Here is a 21289-nt window from a genome sequence, read left to right as displayed (position 1 = left end):
CGTGAAGGCCATCGTGGTGAATGACAGGCAGACCATCGCCTGTCTCCCATGTGCAGACAAAAACAACGCCACGGGTGCCAAAGTGAGGACTAAGTCCACCTCTGCTACAACATCAGCAGGCAAGAGCACTCCCAAACAGCTGCAGCCGGGGAATAAGAAGATAAGATCAGCACCACCATCAACGAACACGTCGAGAAATCCCGCACCAGCCCGCTCGGCCGGTGTGGCAACATCAACGCCGTCCGTTGAGGCTGCTTTGAGGGATATTCGCAGTGCCCTTGACGACATTCGCAATGCTCAAACGGAGGCCCTCAAGACACAGAACATCGTATCGGAGAGGATCTCCAAAATTGAGCAACGTATGGGCCCAATTGAGAGGCCACTCAAGGCCCTCGATGAGCTGCCTGCACTCAAGACCCGCATACAAAATGCTGAGTCCACCACCACCGAGCTGCAGGCACAAATTCAAGATCTCTCATCGAGGAGCTCCGCCAAGGGTGACGGCAGACTGCCACCATTAGCCGTCACATTATCTTCAAGTGCGCTTGCACACTCGATCGTCATCGCCAAAGCCCGGAAACGCAAGCTGCACACCAGCGAATTGGACGCCACCTTGCTGGAGGAAGCTAAAGCTCTGAGCCTTGACCATCAAGGGCTCGTAAACATCAACGAGCTGCTGCCCTCTGACGTCCACAAGCTGCGTTCGAGGGCCAGGCTGGAGGCCAAGAAGAGGCAGGGTTGTCGAACGTTCATCAGAGATTGGAGACTCTACATGCGCTGCAACGACGACAGCGAGCGTGCTACCGTCATCAACACCGACGCTGAGCTGGAGACTTTTTAGCCCGGTTCCCGCCTGCTGCCGACATCGTTCAACACTGAGGCTACAACACAAACACATCATTCCACCACATCCACCATCAAGCTCATCTGCCATGTCTTCATCCGGTTCTAAGGTATCTCTGTCCGAAGGTCTACGCGTCTGTCATTTTAATGCGAACTCGCTTACGGGTCACATTGAGATGATCAGGCTTTTCTTATCCACTCGCTCTCCATTCCACGTAATAGCTGTTACCGAGACCTGGTTGAGCGACAAGATAACGTCCATCCCTTCACTGGATGACTACCTACTGTATAGACGGGACAGAAACAGAAACGGAGGAGGTGTGGCCCTCTACATACATAAATCACTGACGGCTAGCGTTATTTAATCATCTGATGGTGAATGGTCTGGCAAGCCAGGTAAGCCTGAATATATCTTCTGCGAGGTATCGGCAAAGGGAATCTCTCCGATCATCGTGGGGTTGTGTATCGTCCTCCTCACCCTCTATTCTTCCAAGGCTTTAACTTTATAGACCAGCTAACAACCCACATGTACAACTACTCCACGAAGGTCATAATGGGAGACTTCAACTCTGACCAGCTTTCTTCATCTGAAGATGACAAGTTCATCAAGGCCTTCATTGATGAAAATTCCCTTTCTTCTGTCCCCTATGGTGCCACGCATCATAAACAGGGTTCGGATACCTGGCTTGACTTGTGTCTACCTGGCTTGACACACTGGAAGACAGACTCACCTTTAACACATACTCCTACAGAAACTTTAAGGGAATCAACGCGGAGAAGCTAAGGGACTTTCTTAGCGCATGTGACTGGTCATCCCTCACCGCTTCATCACTTGACGAATGCATCTCTACACTTAACGCTAACCTCACTAACGCCATTAATCATCTCACCCCATTACGGACTGTAACACCGAGAAAACAACGTCACCCGTGGTTCACCACGGCTCTTCGTGACCTTGTATCTGAGAGGGAGAGACTTTACAGGCGTTTCAGGGACTCCAGGCTTGATTCAGATCTCCGCTTATACATACTAGCTAGAGACAATGCTCACAAACAGGTCGAGGAAGCCCGGCTGAATTATTACTATTCACGCCTGTCAACCTTGACTGATGTTGCCGAGATCTGAAGAGAGCTGGAGAAACTTGGACTTTCTGCCACTAAGGCCCCTTTGCCACCTCGCTTTAGCACAGATGAACTCAACAAGCATTTCAGCTCGATCTCCAATGATCCATTAGCTTCTGCTGTTGAGGAGTATCTTCTAACCCTAGAAAGTCTTGACCTCCCGGAACATTTCGAATTTCGCACCATAACGGAATCGGACGTGTTGGCTGCAGTATCGCACTTCGACACCCAGGCCAGGGGAAGCGACGGCATCCCTCAGGTTGTTATCTCAAAAGCACTGCCAGTTCTTGCTCCTCTACTATGTCACATTTTCAACCTATCTCTGAGCGAAACCCGTTTCCCATCTGCCTGGAAATTGTCACTTGTGCGTGCACTCAACAAAGTCAGTTCACCAACAGCCCTGACTGACTACCGTCCGATTTCACTTCTCTGCTTTCTCTCCAAGGCCCTGGAGTGGCTGGTGCACAGGCAAGTCTCACAATACCTTGAATCAAGGCTCTTACTAGACAACTATCAAACAGGCTTCCGCACTGGCCACAGCACTAAGTCTGGCCTAATTAAGCTAACTGATGATGTCAGGGTTGGGATAAACAAAAAGAAAGTGACACTCCTTCTTCTCTTTGATTTTAGCAAGGCGTTTGACACTCTATGTCACGTCCGGCTCCTGAGGAAGCTATCTACTTTCGGCTTCTCTAGGCAGGTTATCCGCTGATTTGCCTCCTATCTCACTGGGAGAGAGCAAGCCGTCGTTGGTGACAATAGCGAGCGTTCCTCTTCGCAGCGTCTTAACATCGGCGTCCCTCAGGGCTCCGTCTTAGGTCCCCTGCTGTTTGCATTGTACATCAACGACATCGGTTTCTGTCTAGACTCCGATGTTTCCCATCTTATTTACGCGGATGACTTGCAAATTTACAGTCATTGCCACTTCGAGGAGCTCGATTCTTTATCAAACAAGATGAGTGCTAATGCCGAGAGGATAATGGGCTGGGCTGCGCAAAACAAGCTTAAACTTAATGTTACAAAAACCAAAGCAATTGTCCTGGGCTCCCCATACTACATAAATCTACTTCCCTCAATAGCTAACACTTTCATTAATATCGGGGGTGCCCAGGTCAGCTTTGAATCCTCTGTGCGTAATCTGGGACTGGTGCTTGACTCTAAACTTTCGTGGAAGGAGCACGTTACAAAAGTGTGTAAACGTGCTCACTCGCTAATGTACAGGCTTTACTTTTTTAGAAAGAGTACCAATCTCAGATTGCGCAAACATCTCGTGCAAGCACTCCTATTTCCGATCATTGACTACTGTTCTCTTGTATACTGTGACTTGACGCTGGAACTCGACTTAAAACTACAGAGGCTCGTGAATACAGGAATCCAGTATATCTATGGTGTAAGGAGAGATGAGCACATCTCCCCTTACAGGCGGAAGCTGCAGTGGCTAACCACTGACGGACGCAGGAAGTACTTCACAGTCTGCTTCCTTCGTAAAATGTTTAACTCGGTCGTACCATCATACGTACTGGCCTTTTTTGATTTCCGCGTCTCGCTCCGGCCTGTGAGGGACGAGGTGACACCTCTGTAAATACCTGCCTTCGCGACTGAGACGCTGAGGAACTCGTTTCCTATCAGCGCCTCATACTTATGGAATAGCCTGCCATCTCACATCAGAAACACCTCATCTACTAGCACCTTCAGAAAACTTGCTAAAGATTACTACTTTCAACTCGAAAACACATAACTCATACACACTCATGCACACGATCACACCTACTCATTCTGGCGCTATTCATTTTCACCATCGGTACACTTTTACACTATACATAATCTAAACAAGCCTCAACTTACTGTATTCTACTTTCACCTCATAATGCTGAATCTTATTATTGTACAACATAATGTACGCAAATAAAAACTATCTAATCTAATCTCTCTCTCTCTCTCTCTCTCTCTCTCTCTCTCTCTCTCTCTCTCTCTCTCTCTCCCTCTCTCTCTCTCTCTCTCTCTCTCTCTCTCTCTTTCTCTCTAGCGCATGCAGACTTGTACCGTTCGGGCTCCTTCGAGCGCGTCTGCGCGCAATTAAACTCAGTAACAACGTTGCGTATATGCAAACGCGTTACTGAGTTTATCTGCTCGAGCGCGTCTCCGCCGTGGCTTGCTCGCGACGCGTGCCGCTGAAATCAGTATGCATCCGACCCTCAAGCTATTGACACTGATACATTATGAGTTTGTAGCTGATACGTGACTCACACGTTTATTGATGCATGATAGTTTTCCTGAGGTGCGAGGAATCCAGTAGGACGCAGCCCAGGAAACAAGTGTATAAAGTGCACATTTTTATTTATTTTTAAACTAACTAGTGCACCTGGGGATATCCCTAGTGGACTAATCCGGGTAGTCTCTCCGATTTTGGAGAAACTCAGCACGGAAACTAACACTACTAATCTGCCTCTTAAGGGATATAAAAGTACCGCTATACGCCGTCCGGGTGGGCTGGCTACATCAAGCCCCACTCGGTTATCCTAGGACGCATCGCGATTAGAATTATTATCCACGTCACACTAATCATCTTGTATAACCTAATAAATCATACGCATAAGACCAGCACGTTTCATGTTGTTTTCGCTTATATGTGTGTTTTCATCTCCGGTTACTATAAAATTACTATCTTGTATCTTCGTAGGCTATATTCGCGTTTCCTTTCAAGATATTAGTAATCATTGGTTTAACTTTTATAAGACCTGTTTGAATACCAGGCATACGCTTGTGTCGCAGGCAATACCCAATACTCAATTCTAACGAAAATTCTCTTCAACGTTATGTGCTTTATAAATCTAACCTTCATTTCATCAATATACTAACATAATAGTAATATTCTTATATTAGTGACCAGGAATGCTAGTTCACATCTAGGAGGACACAACATACACATGCACTGCGTATCTTTAGCACCTTGTACTCGCGCCTTTCATGTCACCTTTCGCAATGAGTAAATAATGTGACCGGTCGGTATTTCTGTAAAACAAGCCTATTTGCAATCTTGTCCGTTTAACGGACTAAGAATTCGACGTATTCTCGCGCATAAGTATTCTAATTATCCAGGTCAATAAAGTGAATAAAGGCTCCGTGCCCCTATACATTGTCAAACATAAAAAAAAAAGAATTATAATTTTGATTTCGCCCTATCCTATTATCCTGCTCTGTGCCACAAGGTACCCAATTAATTATTTAAGTATTAGATAAATTCTACGACATAATAAATTCAATATTTTGCCTAGTTTCAAATATACATTAACTAATAAATTTCACAATACATAGCCATCAGTCTGATACATATCTTAGTTCACCGGTTATATTAATGTTTATCTTAGAAAGGCAAAATAAGTGAACTTGCACAATATAAATTACACACATTAAAAGAATAATTTTGAAGAGTACAACCATCTTATTTTTTGTATAAGATGAAAATCCGCTTTGTGTTTAAATGATTCTTCTATATACGTAGGAGGAATTCACTTGATTTTTTTTTTATATTTATGATTTTGCTCATTTTTTTTTGTACAAGATGATTTAGAACATTCAGATTAGACGTGAGAGAATCATGAAACACAAAGCAGATTTTCACCTTGACGTTATAGTGAGATTGATTCTTCTTGGAGTAAGTAATGATTTGAGTCAGTGTGCTGATTTTTAACACTTGACATTTTTAAAACTGATTTCACTACATTCATATATATATATATATATATATATATATATATATATATATATATATATATATATATATATAAATGTAAAGGACATGGCAAGTTACGTAATAAGTATCTTGAGAGTTTTTTGTAATTGATCAATATATTACTTAAGTTTAAATTACCAACCATTTGACTGAGCCCTTAATTAAACATAATCATTTTTTGTAATCGTATTATAAATAAAATAATATGATTGTAAACTTGACTTTTTTTAATTGATCTCAGTTGTTTATTTATCTGTAATTTCATAATACTTTATGCACTTTGTCTTCAACAAGTTTTAATAACTTTATTCGTAATAAGAGCAGTCGTTTTTGAGTTATCGTTAAAAAACCTTATTTTGACCATTATTATTTTTAATAATGAATAAAAAAAGTATTTGACAGCTGGAAAACCGAATTATTTGTAATAAAGCTACTCGATTATAACAATATCCATTTGAAAAATTTTAGGGACATGATGCTAGGAGTTACCTTTTTGCAAAAACTGCTTTTACGCGAAAATACGCCATATAATAAATTATGCATTTAAATATTTCAAGCAACTTTCAATCACGATGATTTTTTTGTAGGTGCAGTAGTTTTTAAGTTATTTTTAAAAAACCATAAATTCGCCATAAATACTTCTATCAAGTAGCCTTTGTAATAATTAAAGAATCGTATGTATATCTATAGCTATGACTGACTGAAAGAAAAAAAAAAGAGAATCGGAGGGGCGAAAAATTAATGTTTTTTTCGCAAATTTAATTTTCAAACTTAATTATTTTACAAACGAGCAATTTTCTTAACAAAATAATATAGTAATTAAAAAGATCTTAGGAGAACCTTTGAAATTGTATACTCATACATAAACATAAATAGGAGATCGAATAAAATATATACAGAGTTTGTAAAACGTAAATAGGTTATTTAGCAAATTCAAAGTATAATAGGTCGCGCGCTCCCGGCGGCACAATGCATAAAACTTATACTTGCCATCGGGGCGCTACCGGGTCCCTTTATTTTCGTCTCTAACTTAGTTTCCGTCTTACTGATTTTATGTCATACTATAGGGATATATCCCTATTGTTCATCTTTGTCTTAATCAATATTTCTGTCATTATATCGACCATGTATCTCTACGTTTATCCCCGACGATGCGTTCTGGTCGGATGCTTGTTGGCTCGTCTGCCTCTGGGATGTTGGTGGTGTGAGTGTCTGCTCCGTGGGCATGTTGGATGAGAATGGCGGTGTTGGTGTCATTGAAAGCGGTTGGTGGCTTACGTTGCCTTCTTTCAACGTATAGGCAGGTTTTAGCCTGTCGATGGAAACAGTCGTGTCTTTGCCATGCACATTGACAATAAATATTTTGTCGCTGCGGCTAACGACTTGAAACGGTCTGTCGTATGGCATCTGGAGCGAGTTTTTTACAGTGTCATGACGTATGCTCCGATGTTGCCAGGTCCTTGAAAAAGAAAGTTCTCGCTGTGCCATGTCGCGTGACGGCTGCTGGTCTTAGCTGTTGCAAGTATCTTGCAGCTGCCTGATAAGAAACCAGATCTTTGTTTTGGCGTTCGTCGGAAGCGAGAAACTCTCCAGGTAAACGCAGAGGTCCACCGTAAATGAGTTCTGCCGAGGTAGCTGTGAGGTCGTCCTACCACGCTGCCCGAATGCCTAGGAGGACGGTGGGCAGAATCTGCGTCCACTTCTTGCTGGCATCGAATTTTATAACTTGCATGAATCGAATTGCCGACCTTGATTAGTGGTGACGCGCCGCAATATGCTAAAGCGGCAGATCCAGCCGGCGTAGAAAGAGCGAATGTCTCTCAGCTTCTACCATGTAGTAGAAATGTATGATCGCCAGGTAGATAGCGAGAAGTTTGCGGTCAAAGGTTCTGTAACGGGCTTGCGTCGGGCTCAGTTTCTTTGACAAGAATCCTAACGGTTCCCACGGATCGCCTACTCGCCGCTACAAGACTGAGTCTGAGGCGTCGCAAACCAACGCGAGGTGTGCGCCTTCTTCCGGATGCGCGAGGAGCGTGGCTTGCTCGAGGTCGGCCATGGTCTTCTCCATGGCCGCCGTTGCTGCATCCATCCAGCTGACTAACTGGTTGCCTTTGATCTTGCCCTTTAAAGCTCGTTCATCGACGCTTGTGTCCTTGCTGCGTCTGGGAGCAAGTCACGGTAGAAGTTTACCTCTTCGAGGAAACGCTAAAACTGCTTCGCAATATGCGGTTTCGTATACTTACTGATGGCTTCGTTTTTCCGGGACGTTGGACGTATACTGTAGCTCGTCACGCGTAACTAAGGAATTCAACCTCCAGCTGTCCGAAAACGAACTTGGCAGGATTGATAACGATGCTGTACTGCTGCAGGCACTGGAACAGCTGCTTTAGGTGGTCGAGGTGTTGTTCCTCGCTGTATGATGCCACAACGATGTAGTCGATGTACGCGTAGCAAAAATCTAGGCTACATAGCATCTCGTCGACGAAGCGTTAGAACGTCTGCGCCGCGTTGCGGAATCCGAAACTTATGAACGGAAACTCGAATAGACCAAATGACGTTATGATGGCAGTCTTAGCGATGCCTTCCACGGTGACCAAGATCTGGTTGTACGCTCAAACTAAGTCGATCTTGGAGAAGATCTGCTTACCTCGAAGTGCTTGGGCGAAATCGTGGATGTTTAGCACGGGATAACGTTCCGGTTTAGTGAGCGCCTTAAGTCCCCGGTAATCGCCGCACGGCTGTTGGTTGCCCTCGCCTTTCGGTGCCATGTGCAGAGGCGCCGCCCATTTGCCCTTGCCTGTTCTCGCCGTGCTTAGCTGTACCATAAAGATGAACTTTTGTCGTGCTAGGCGCAGGTGATTGAGTGCGAGTCGGTGAGGCTTGCACGCCACTGGAGGTCCTGGTTTGTCTTGATGTGATGGCGCGTCGTATGTCTCGTCACGAGTACTCGTCTGTCAGATCATCCGGGTACTTGGCTAACAGCTGGTAGTAGCTTAAAGTTCCGGTGATCACTTTGATGCTGAAGCCTTCGTCGGCCTAAAGTGGTCCGGGCGAAGTAAGCGGAGTTACATTCTTCTATCTTACAAAAAATCCTCAAAATGTTTCACTGCTCAAAGTGTAAAATTACATACTCCAAAGAAAAAAAGTAGAGGGGAAGTAGAGGGGAAATGGAGGGGAAGCGGAGGGAGTAGGTGGAGGTGGAGGGGGTGAAGGTAAGTGGAGAAGCAAAGTTTAATCAAAATAACATTATTTTTTAAACAATAACGTTATTAAGTGGAAGGGAAGTGGAGAAGTAGGTGGAGAGGTAGGTGGAGGAACTGTGGAAGGAAGTGAACAAGGGTGGAGGGGGGGGGTGGAGGGGATTTTGAGTATTAAAATAACGTAAATTTTGAAACAATTTTGCGTTATTTAGTGGAGGGGGTAGAGGGGATTATTTTTCAAATAAAAATCACGCTCATAACTATATAATATAGGAAGATATATGTATATATATATGTTCTATATGTTGTACCTGACTCCCAAAATCATTTCAGCGCGATTCCTTTAGTTGGCTTCGAGCTCTAGCTGGTCAAAGTTAAGTTTTCAAGCAATTTTTGCATTTTTTGCCTATTTTCAATGATTTGTAGCTCATAAGGGATGCATTTTTAACAAAAACTACATATATACTTTTGTTGTGAAATTTTCTGAATTTTTCGATAAAAATACTTTTAAAGCTCTATTTATATGTTAAGACTACCTTATTTGCATTTTAAACCTTGAAATATGAAAATTTAAATGTTTGATCCGGACTACGACAACCTCAATACAGTAAAAAATACATTTTTTGACCTTCTACTAGAAGTTATTTAGAATACAAACATGATATAATGGCTAATAAGTGGTTTTACATGCAAATTTAACACTTATAACCTAGTGCATTTCATGTCTCCCGATACGTAGCCAAATGAAGAAATCGGGCTGAAATTTTGTTTGGGAGTCAGGTACACCATATAGAACATATATATACAGTTTGGGCAAAAATAAAATTTTCATCTTCGATTTTACAGAGAACTACTTAGATTTTCATCATATTCTAAAACATTCCATGATTGGTCAGAGCACATTTTTGTGCGCAAGTAAAGGCGCTGGCATTACGTCCAGTCCCTTACACTTGCGGTTTATGTGACGTTTCCTTTTGTGATTTCTCCTCTTAAAAAGTTGTCCTCTTACTTGATGGTCAGTAAATAAGACTAATTTTAGTTACCTGGCCATTGTGGCGTAAACCTTTTTGTCTGGGACGGCTACACAGGCAAGCAGTGAGAAGCTGCTTTCAACGGTTGATAAGGTTGTTACGCACGAACGATTCCAATTTCTTACGGACCACGCATTTAGTCATGAGAATAATTATTTGTAGAGAGAGTAGCAATTCTTCTACGTTGACTTCATCCCTCGGTGATTATCGGTTGAAGGAGAGAAAAAACTAGGGTTTTTCTTTATTCTTCCTTCTATGCTCATGAGAATATTAAAAAGTCGCTGCCAATTCATTGGCACGTAGCTTCCTCCAACTAAATTTATAAATAAAATATCATTTTATTATACAGTATATTTATGGTTGTTAAATGTTGACGAAAAATTTTTTCTTAAACGCCAACAAAACCGCGCTTGAAGGTATGGTTTAAGTTAAATAACCCATATCCCAAAGAGTGAGTGAAAAAAATCGTCTTTTACATTTCAGCTCTTTAATTGAGAACCGATCGACGAAATCGTCTAAAATTTTAACAGCAGATAGCTTTTTTTATGGTAAATCACCAAATAAAAATTTTAAGCATTTGACTATATTGTTTTAGATATATAAGAAATCACAAAATTTTTGAAAAAAAACAAAAATTAAAACCTTGATATCTTAAGAACCATAGGGATTTGAAAGCGCAATTAACTTGGCCGAAACACATAAAATATCTACCTTTTTCCAAAATCTCGAGTGCAATAAGGCCTGTTTACGTCCGTTATCGAGGCACAAAAAAACTATTTTTTTCAGTTTTCGATTTATTACTACAAAAATAAGTAGTCAAATCACTTGAAATTTTAATGGGATATAGTTTGACACGTGATCTATCAACATGATTTTTTTCGTGAGGTTATGATGCTTATAGTTTCAGAGATATGCATTTAAAAAAATCACCTTTTCATTTTATGTGTCGAACAGAGCCGTTGATCGCGAGGACCAAACAAGGAAAAGTAGTTAATTTTATTCTCCTTCAAATGCATTATAGCTGAATTGTTTGTAACAATGGGATGATTGAAAAAAAAAAATGCAAAATAGTGTTTTTCAAAAATCAAAAAATGGTTATAAAAAGTTGAAAAAATAAAAAATAATTGTTTTTTCCGAATTCAGAATCCAAAAATATATAGATATGCATGTCAAATTTTATTGATATTCCAGAAATATTACGGTATACATATACACACACACGCACACACGGACATTTTCTAAAAACACGTATTCTATTCTAACTCCAAACACTTTGAAACGTGTTTCTAACGTGTTTTTGATGAAGCCGAAAATTTTACTATTACAAAGCTTACTCTAGTAGAAAGTAAACTGAAATATGTATATCTCTCTATATTATAAAAAAAGTTTCTCCGCCACCGCCGCCGCCATCGGTTCAGAAATCCTCCCCCCCCCCTAATTTTCCACCTTAATTTCCCCCCCTAATTTTCCACCTTAATTCCCCCCCCCCTAAATTTCCCCAGCGGCTTCGAAAGTTAAGTGCGCACGTCCGAGTGTGTTTAACCCTTTTACCCTCCCCTGCGCCCGTATAAACCTAATTATTATGATCTTTGTGTTTATCCGAAAAAACTCCTAAAAGAAATCAAGGGGCGCGGTAGCGCCCCGATGGCAAGTATAAGTTTGTATGCACGTCGGGGAGCAGCGCGACCCTATTATATTTTGAGTTTGCTAAATAACCTAAATGTATTTTATTGTCTCCAATAATTTCTTGTCTGACATGTCTTAGATGCTTATGTTTGGTTAATGTACCTTAAAGATTTTAATGAGAACTTTCTAATGATCATAATATTTTGCTTCAAAAATGTTTCATTTAGCAAAATAATCATGATCAAAAATTAATTTGTGATGATTTCTTAAAATTTTGGTAATGTCTCATCTTTTTAAGCACAGCAATACAAGATATGTTATGATAATAGGTTATATTAAGGTTACCTCTCAGCAATCAGTGCAATATAATAGTAAAAGAGTGAGAAAGGTGTCCGCTAAGCGTCGCTGCCTTTTACGAAACGAATCGCGGTTGCAGAGAGCCGAACGCACGGAGTAAGCATATATTTACATAAAGATTATGAGGAAAGAGGACTAGATTTTTCAAACCAGAAGTTGTCTAGTTCTCTCTATCTAGTTTTTCTTTCATCGTTTACAAATGTGCATCAGTGTTTGTTTGAGAGGACTGAGGAAAACGCCGCAGCAGAGTACGTCCGGCCATGTGTAAACATAAACATAGCCTAAAACAGTGGTGTTTCGGAGCTGCGTGGTGTGCACAAACTCTCGAGAATCTGTCTATTGTGCGCGATTCTGCGTGATTGTGCATGATCGTGCGTTTATCAAAGAACTTTCGTAATACCGCTAGTGTACCTCTCAACCAAATTAATGTGTCTAATATTTATGCGCCGAACACCTGCCAAGACTTGACGCAAGCACTCACGTGGATCATCACAAACACGACGTGTGAATCCAGAGAGTAAACAGCGTGCTATACATCAGCAAACATCTTGTGACCCTTGGTTTATATCGTCGGACTGGAAACAAGGCACTGGCCAATCGCTTCAGGATATGCAGGACTGCCATAACAGAGAAGAATGAGATCGACACCGCGATCCACGGAAAATCGTATGAGCTCGTCTTCAACTTCGCGAGCTCTCACCGCTCGAGCTCTACGACGACCCCGTCCCTGCGCAGCGCAGCAACGACGACTGCCGGAGCTGCTCCGACGACCGGCAAATGACACTTGGCGCTCAAGACCATCAAGCCAAAAACGGCGCGTTAGACAACGAGAGCACAAGAACGAGTTTGCGACGGAATGTCTGATCAAGTTCGAGGACGAGGAGGAAGCGATAGACGTCAACGAAGAGTTGACGTGGCCCCCATTTCCATCCCAAATCCAAGCCTACCGCTGCTGTCCGACAGCATCATCAAGACCCTCACGCCCCAGATGATCTAGGTTGCTCAATAGCAACAGCAGTAGGTCCTCAAAGACAAGATACGCAAGATAATAAGGCTCTCGAGAAGTTGTAGTAATTCTGAACTTTAATGAAACGCATTAAACGGGTATGAAATCGGTTTGAAAAATATTTTTTACAAGTTAAAATGTTGGCAACTATAAGTTTGGTCTCCACCCTGACAGAAATAACCCAACAGTTGATTATGGTTGGCCAACAAACCTGCTAAAACCGTCACTTTGGCCAACAGTTTATCGTTGGTAAGCATTTCTACCAGGGCATAAATATACGCTAATGAATGTAGTGAAATCAATTTTATATATGAAAAAAATTAAAAAAAATGAAGTGAAATGAAAAACACACATAAAAATAAAAAATATGAACATTACGTATACAATCTTCTGATCAATTTTTTTGCCCCATTCTGAACTTAAATTTAATGTGTATAATGTTGCCCCGAGACCGTTATAGGATTGCCCCATCCCTGGGGCAATTTTGTAAATTTTATACTTTGTCAAAGTTGTAGACGGATTTTTACAGTAGATGTTTAGGAAGCTGAAAATTCGTGTATAACTATTTTAAAGCAACTTCTTGGAACCCAATCAATCGATTTTTTATTTTCATGTAACCTTTTTAAACTATAAAGCGACAAAAACAAAGCGTTCAAGTTATCCCCTTTCTCCCCTAAACCAGGAAAAAGTTAAATATAACTTAATTGGTTTGCGACAGGATTAATCTTATTTAATGCAATAATTTATTTAATAACTTTCTACAAAGTAAGTAAAAACGATTCAGGTATTCTTTTAAAATACGTATATTATAATGATGTTTATTCACGACTCAACTATAATAGCCACTTTATTGCCCTAAAAAGCGGGACTAAAGTAGCTTATTATATTTCCGCATTGCGGGAAGAAAGCCTTTATTCTAGCAAATACAAGAATACAATTTTTGATGTTAAATAAAAAAATAATTTTTGAAAGAATTAAAAACTTTAAATTTAAATTTTGAAAAAGGAAAATCTTAAAAAATTGATACATTTTTAAAATCTAGTACGTCTGAGCAATGAATTTGAAGGACTCACTTTTCAAGACAAAAAAGTGGCTACACAGTTAAGTCATAAATAAAGTTCTGTATGCAACACAGAACTAAAGTCGATATTCATTCCCTCATAAGATTACTGCCTTCGCTTTATTCGAATAATCTACGACTTCAGTCACTTGTTACATAATGTACTATTACTTTATCACTGTCTTTTATTACATTATGAATTATTTTAAAACTCAGTTTAAATGCATTAAAATTTATGTTTTATTTGTTCATGAAAACGGGAATAGACCTTTTGAATTGGATATTTTTTGCGAATAAAAAAATGTTGCGTTTTGCATAATATTTTGAATGTCATCGATAAAATACATATTATTGTTTTGGCTTTTAATTAGAAGATAGTGTGAGAGATTCTTAAAAATATTTTGTACTACCAACAATTATTATTTTTTATGCTTAAAATATCATAATAACAATCACTTTAAGATTATGCTTCTAAATGTTATTGTGTTATTTAATTATTTCACTCAAGTCTTTTATTTTCGGGCTTAGTTTTAGTTGACATAAAATTCAAAATAATGCTGAATTTTAATTTAATATTACATGCATTGTTAGTTACGATTATAATTAATACCCATATAAATGATCCAAAAAGTTAATGATTCAGAATACCGTACTTAAACGTGTAAAAATATGCGATACTATACGGTAAAGGACAGTTAAAGGTCAACTGAGTTCGTGACCTCTCTGTTGAAAGCCACTTCTGCCGAGAATCTTATGAGTTGAACTATAGGCCTGACCTTTAGGAACGTGGGATGTATACATAGCTTTACGAATACTGCATCAAATGCATACATAGCATGCACTGCGTGTAAAAATTATAAATATAGGTAACAAAAAACCGGATTTTAAGAACATACAAAATAAACTGAAACATGAATTATCGTTTAGGAATTCTGTATAATCAAAGTGATAGTATTAAAATATAGATCAAACTTTATTATTTATCTCAAATAAAACACTTCTATTAAATAATGTAAACAGCGTATGAATAGATTATAAATAGGGTAAGAGCAAAAATTTTGAAAAATAAAAATTAGAAAGCGTAAAGGTTGGAACTTTAAAATTTATAAACTGAGATTTTAAAATAAAAAAATGTATACAACAAAAATGGTAAATTGAAATTTATAAAATAAAAATCTTGAATTAAAAAATTTTGTTTTTTAGAATTATACCTTTTGTTATAAATCAATTCGTAATTTTCTCCTTTCAAATTTTTACCCTCACTCAGTAACTATATATATATATATATATATATATATATATATATATATATGTATACAAGGTGGGCCATTTTAATCAAACCAGTCTAATAACTCCTAAATTAAGCCATGAACAGAAAAATTGTTCAGATGAAAGTTGTCCAGGATCAAGGGGGACATCTTTTTGTGCAATTAGTTTTGACCTTGAACTCAAATTTCAAGGTCATTTGAAGGTCAAATTTTTTTAAAAAATAGGAACCTCTATTTTTGATAGCAGATTCGGAAAGAACAGGAAATTTTACGTCCGAAACGGTATTTCAAAATTTTTTCATGACCTTCACAAGGTCATTTCAAGGTCAAATGTTAAGAAATACGTAGTTAATGTACTTTTATAATGAATATTCAAACCCAATGTGACAATGACCATGAAAATATTTACCTTGTAAACAAAATAATTCCCTAATTTCAGCGCTACCCAGGAACAACGACGTGGACGTATTAGGATTATGTTCCCTTTGGGGTGCTTGTTTATCGTGAGTCCCCTTGCCTCTCACTGGGGTGCTTGTTTACTGCGAGTCCCCTTGCCTCTCACTAGGATGCTTGTTTAACATTCGTTAACAAATTTTTAGTGGTCAAAAGTAAATTTTGAAGTAAACATGATAATTTTAAATATCTGAGTTCTTAATGGGAGTGGGAAATGGAACGATAAAAATCAATGTTGTCAATGCATTCACGGTCGAAGCAGGGTCAAGTAAAAGTTTAACGTTTCAAAAGCGTAAAAAATGGTTAAACAATAAAGGTAGGATGTTAAAAAATACATTATTTAAGATAAAATATTAAACAGCATTTTGCTTTTGTAATATTAAAAAAAATTTTAATAATTGTATTTGCCAAAGTGCATCATTTCCAGTTTAGATGTTTTTTTTTAAGTTGAATTTCTTTAATCTAATATGAATTGTAACGATTGTTCTCACGCTGTCTTCAATTTAAATCAGAATGTCTTAACGTAAGAAAATAAGAAGTTACAAATTTGATTTAAAAATTACACAGTTTGAAAATTCCTCCTTTTTTTGTTGTCACTTTCTTATTTTGGTTTAGTTTCAATTTCAATAAAGAGTGAATGTAAATAAAATAGTTTTTCTTATTATAAACAAAATTTTCAACATGGGCGATTATCAATCCAATGAAATTGTTGATATGATAATGATCTTAGGCGAAACCCAAAACAATGCCAGAGCCGCGGTGCGACTCTACGCTGAACGCTTTCCTCTAAGGCGTCCTACTCACGACACATTACTCAGATTACTTCGAAGAGCTCGTGATGGACATCTTCGTTGTCAACGCAGACACCACGAATACAACGAAAATGATCCTAATGTTATAGCCGCTTTAGCAGATGTCCCCCTTGATCCTGGACAACTTTCATCTGAACAATTTTTCTGTTCATGGCTTAATTTAGGAGTTATTAGACTGGTTTGATTAAAATGGCCCACCCTATATATATATATATATATATATATATATATATAAAAATTGTTGTTCTTCGATTTGACAGAGAACCACCTATATGTGTGTGTATATATATATATATATATATATATATATATATATATATATATATATATATATGTGTGACACGTTGATGATCATGCACATAACGATAGTGCACTTAATGATTGTACACAGAAAATTATTATTTAAATTTTATACACAACACCTATTTGATTTTGCACATCACTTTTAGTAAAATTAAAAAACCAGAAAGTAATTATTATGCACAGATTGATTCTGCACATAAGTTGAACACTAAACTTTCAATGAGTGTCATTGTACACAAAAGATCGTGCACAAAGACAAATTACTCAGATTTACTTTTGTGCACAAAGTACAAACCAATTGATTGTACACATAATATTAATTACAGACATTGTAAGCTTATTGATTGTGCACAAAATATCGTGCACAGGATAAATTATTAAAGTAAATAATTTGTCTCAAGATCTTTGTGCACAGTAAATATACTTCATTATTTTAAAACGAAAAATTGTGCACACTTTTTCGTATACGTCAATTTTTTGTGCACACAGCATACAAATAGTGCACAAATTCGATTCTTAGATATAACATGTAACAGGTGATTGTGCACACCGAAGTCACAGAGATGTGCACACTGTAATTTATATTAATGCTCATAGATGGCGCAACGGTTACCTTGAATACTATTTTAAGGTACGGCAGGTATATTTGGGCATGCTCAAGCACAGAGATTGCGTTTAAACCCCGTCCCATGAAGAACGACTTATTCCAAGTGTGTATCGTACTGAAGCAGTATCATTTTTGTATCGCGAAGTTAGCTTTCCCTAGCAACTACCTAGTAGGTTCTAATCCCTTTACCTCCCTAGCGTAGTACGCTATTTTGTGACGCTATTATACGTACGCAAACCGATATCTAGCGAGTACATTTCCTCTCTCTCTCTCTCTCTCTCTCTCTCACTCTCTCTCTCACTCTCTCTCTCTCTCTCTCTCAATATAGATAAACATCAGTCAATAATGAAAGCTGCAGCGTTGATGAGAGAGGAGAAATCACAACAAGAAACGCCTTCATACTACAAACACAAAATTTCCTACTGAAAAATCTCAGTAGAGATCTCACCTGAAATCTCTTACTCCAAAATCTCGCCTAAGATTCTGCCCTACTGATTGCTAAAATTGCTTTAATAATTATTATTTAGTTTGTTATAATTAAAAGTTACCTTTAGTTGGTAAAAACTCCCAAATAAGTTAAAAAAACAATGTTTCTAGTTGCTTTTGCCAATTTTTCGATTTTTAATATTTGAACCAATGAGATTCTCACTTGAGTTTCTCTCCAGAGATTCTTATATAATTCTTTAAAAATTTAAATACTGCTTTGAATGCTCTAAAACATGCATGTTTGAACTTATTTGGGGAGTTTTACTGGTTAGATGGTAACTCTTAGTTATAACTAACTGAATTATAGTTATGTAAGAAATTTTAGCAATCCGTAGGGCCGAATCTTAAGTGAGATTTTTCAGTAGGGATGATACAGAGCAAGCATACAAATAATCATTTAATAAGCGGAAAAAGGTATTGCTGGTTTTTGATGTTCCGCGTCAAGGGTAAAACGTGATTTTACAAAGGCGGCGACTATCGCAGCTGGTTGTGAAGAATACTTATAGTAAGATATCCAACCCTACTGGAAAATCTCAGGTGAGATCTCAGGTGATTTGTCGCGTGAAATTTTTTTTAAAAGCTCAAAAAACAAAACTTTAGCAGAAAAGTACTTTAATGCACCTATTTTTCGATGTATTATCTGGATGGTAACACCAATAAGTTGCATCCTACATTTTTACGGGTTGATTTATGCATTTTTTTACACGTAGCTGATTTCTACTTCTTAAATCTTTAAGAAAAGAAAACACAAGTTCCATCATAGATCTGACCTATCTTAGTTGCTGCCTAATGGATCCGAATGACTTGTGGATGGTGAATAAACAATATACAAATAGTGATTTCCTGGGCATAATAAGAAAGTTACGTATAGTTAATTATATATATATATTGTGAGACTATCGCTCGTTAAAAATTACAAAAGATGTTAAAATGACTGTATTGGTCTATAAAAGCACAATTAATTTTGATATAATAGGCTATGACACTGTTTATTCTCAAAATTTGAGATCTTGAACAGGCATACCTTTCAAAAATAAAATAAAAATCTCAGCGTTTCGTCCCACCGTCAGATTGGACTCCTGAAACGCTGAGATTTTTATTTTATTTTTGAAAGGTATGCCTGTTCAAGATCTCAAATTTTGAGAATAAACAGTGTCATAGCCTATTATATCAAAATTAATTGTGCTTTTATAGACCGATAGAGTCATTTTAACATCTTTTGTAAAGTTACGTATATATCAAAGCAGAAGTCATATCATCATTTTATGACATAAAAAATCAATTTACCAATCTATAAACTTCTTTACCACTAGTCGAAGTATTAATAGGATTATCATATTCGTATTCACATACAACTAGAAAATAGTTTTATTATTGATAATTAGTACTGCGAACATTCTATATTTATGAATCTACAATCTAAAGTAATAATATATTTTAAAAAATTAATTTTAACTTTTCTTTAGTTACTTGACATACCTTCTCGCCGCATACCCATTTTCAGACACTTTTTTAGTCGACAATATTGGCACTGATTTCTGTGATGTTGATCAATAGGACAGTTTCGATTACCCCTACACGAATATGATAGATTTCTACGAACACTTCGTTTGAAAAAACTCTTGCATCCTAAAATAAATGTTTCTTTTAGTACTTGTATATAATGACAATAAATGTCGAAAATTTTACAATAATTCATTATTTTGAATGTTTTTTTATCGTATTTAGATTATTAGATTATTTATCAAATTTACATTAGTTTTGATCTTGCATGTGATCTTGACTTCACATTATGGGCTTAAAAAATTGTAAAAAAATGAGGCTATTGTTACGGGGAGGGAGCGAGAGAGAGAGGTGCGTGGTCGGAGTTTTCGGTTGTACCGTCAAAGGGTCAAGCCCAAAGACGTGGAGAAAGGTGCAGTCTGGTTTATTACGAGAAAGAATAAGTCCGGCTTGACGTGTACTCTTGTTTATTCGTATAGGAAGAGAGAGGTGAGTGTCTTGGGTCGCTGCTCCCGCGGAACTAACTCGCGAGTCGCCCACGCTCGGACAATTAGCCTCGCGACGACTCGTCATCGATGATAAGAAGGGCATCAGGTAGCATCCGCTCGGTTCATCCGAGCTCGCGATGCACCTTGGCTGTTACCAAGCCAAACGTATGCTAGTGTGCGTACGTGACACTATCTAAAAACTCAAGGATTATTAATGCAAGAATATTAATTGTTATGTAAAAACAGTTCGAAGTTTGAGCTATTAATGTGTTTAAGTAGCTGGTCGTAAATCTGAGTTTTTGTTAAACCGTATAAAAAGCAAAGCAAGACCTATGCAGTCGCAGGTGAAATTTTAAGTTTGCTCGTATTACTATATACTCAATTCCATCTTCGACTGCATGGATGTTACTTTGCGCAACAATTTTTTGAGCCTTGTCCAAGCTCGATATGACTTTTCCTTCCTAAGATAGTTTTTTATCTTTTATGCGGCATTACGATTAAATTTCTTAATATTTTTGAAAAATTCTCGCACCTACGTGTTCTCTAATATTTACATTACGTGCTAAATATTTTTCAATCGTTTATCAACATTTTTAACAACGTGGTAAACCTCAAAAGTTAGGCTAGAAAAAAGGCAGTCAAAAAACAGCATTTTTCTACCTTCCAGCTGCCACAATAATTAAAATTTTGATTTTTTTCTTCAAGATATTTAACAAAAAAGCCAGAGGACTATCATTTTTTTAACCGATAGTAATCATAAGTACTAAATATATGTGCAGTAAACAGATTCCTATGTTTCTGTTAAACACTATTCGTTCACAATTTGTTTCTTGCTTTGACTATACTGAGAAAAACTTATAGTAAATTTCAATTAATATATGGGACATTTTACTAGAAAGTTTAATACTGTTCACAGACTAAAAATACTAAAAAATATACTAAACGTATAGTAAATTTTGATATTTCATATAGCAAAATTTATATGAAAGAATAGTAATTTTTAAAGAAGTTGGTCATTTTTACCAACCTAAGTACTACAATTTCCTACACAATATGGTAATTTACACAATATGCTAAAAATCACTTCAAAAATAATAAGTTTAGCTGGTAAAACAACAGATAATTGTATTCATCGTTTTGAAAGAATTGTATCGATGGATGTGGATAATAATTACATTGTATATGTATCAAATCGAAAAAGCAAAAAAATTTCATTAAAACAAAAATTAGATGATTCAAAATATACGGAAGAAAAATTTTAAAATATGAAATTTTCTGTCCAACAGTCAACAAGTATAGTCGAAAATAAAAATATACTAGACTTGGCATGATTTCATTAACTTATTAAATGGAATATAAATTATTGATATTTTTAATATTTGTTTTCTATCA

At 37.6% G+C, this 21289-nt stretch overlaps 1 protein-coding gene across 14 annotated transcripts in view; it reads right to left on the bottom strand.

Annotated features, from left to right (window-relative positions):
* Nucleotides 1-21289, bottom strand: part of LOC100680356 (steroid receptor seven-up, isoforms B/C) — a 210580-nt gene that overhangs the window by 93847 nt on the left and 95444 nt on the right. For 13 of the 14 annotated variants that reach the window (XM_031925571.2, XM_031925563.2, XM_031925564.2 and 10 more), the window contains one exon: nt 19386-19535. The exons of the other annotated variant lie outside the window; for it this stretch is intronic. In XM_031925571.2, coding sequence (XP_031781431.1) covers nt 19386-19535 — 150 coding nt within the window. The remainder of the gene's footprint in view (nt 1-19385; nt 19536-21289) is intronic. 14 annotated transcript variants of the gene reach the window in all.

The sequence above is a fragment of the Nasonia vitripennis genome (assembly GCF_009193385.2).
Source record: "Nasonia vitripennis strain AsymCx chromosome 3 unlocalized genomic scaffold, Nvit_psr_1.1 chr3_random0001, whole genome shotgun sequence".
Lineage (NCBI taxonomy): Eukaryota > Metazoa > Arthropoda > Insecta > Hymenoptera > Pteromalidae > Nasonia > Nasonia vitripennis.
This window is presented reverse-complemented; position numbering and strand designations above follow the sequence as displayed.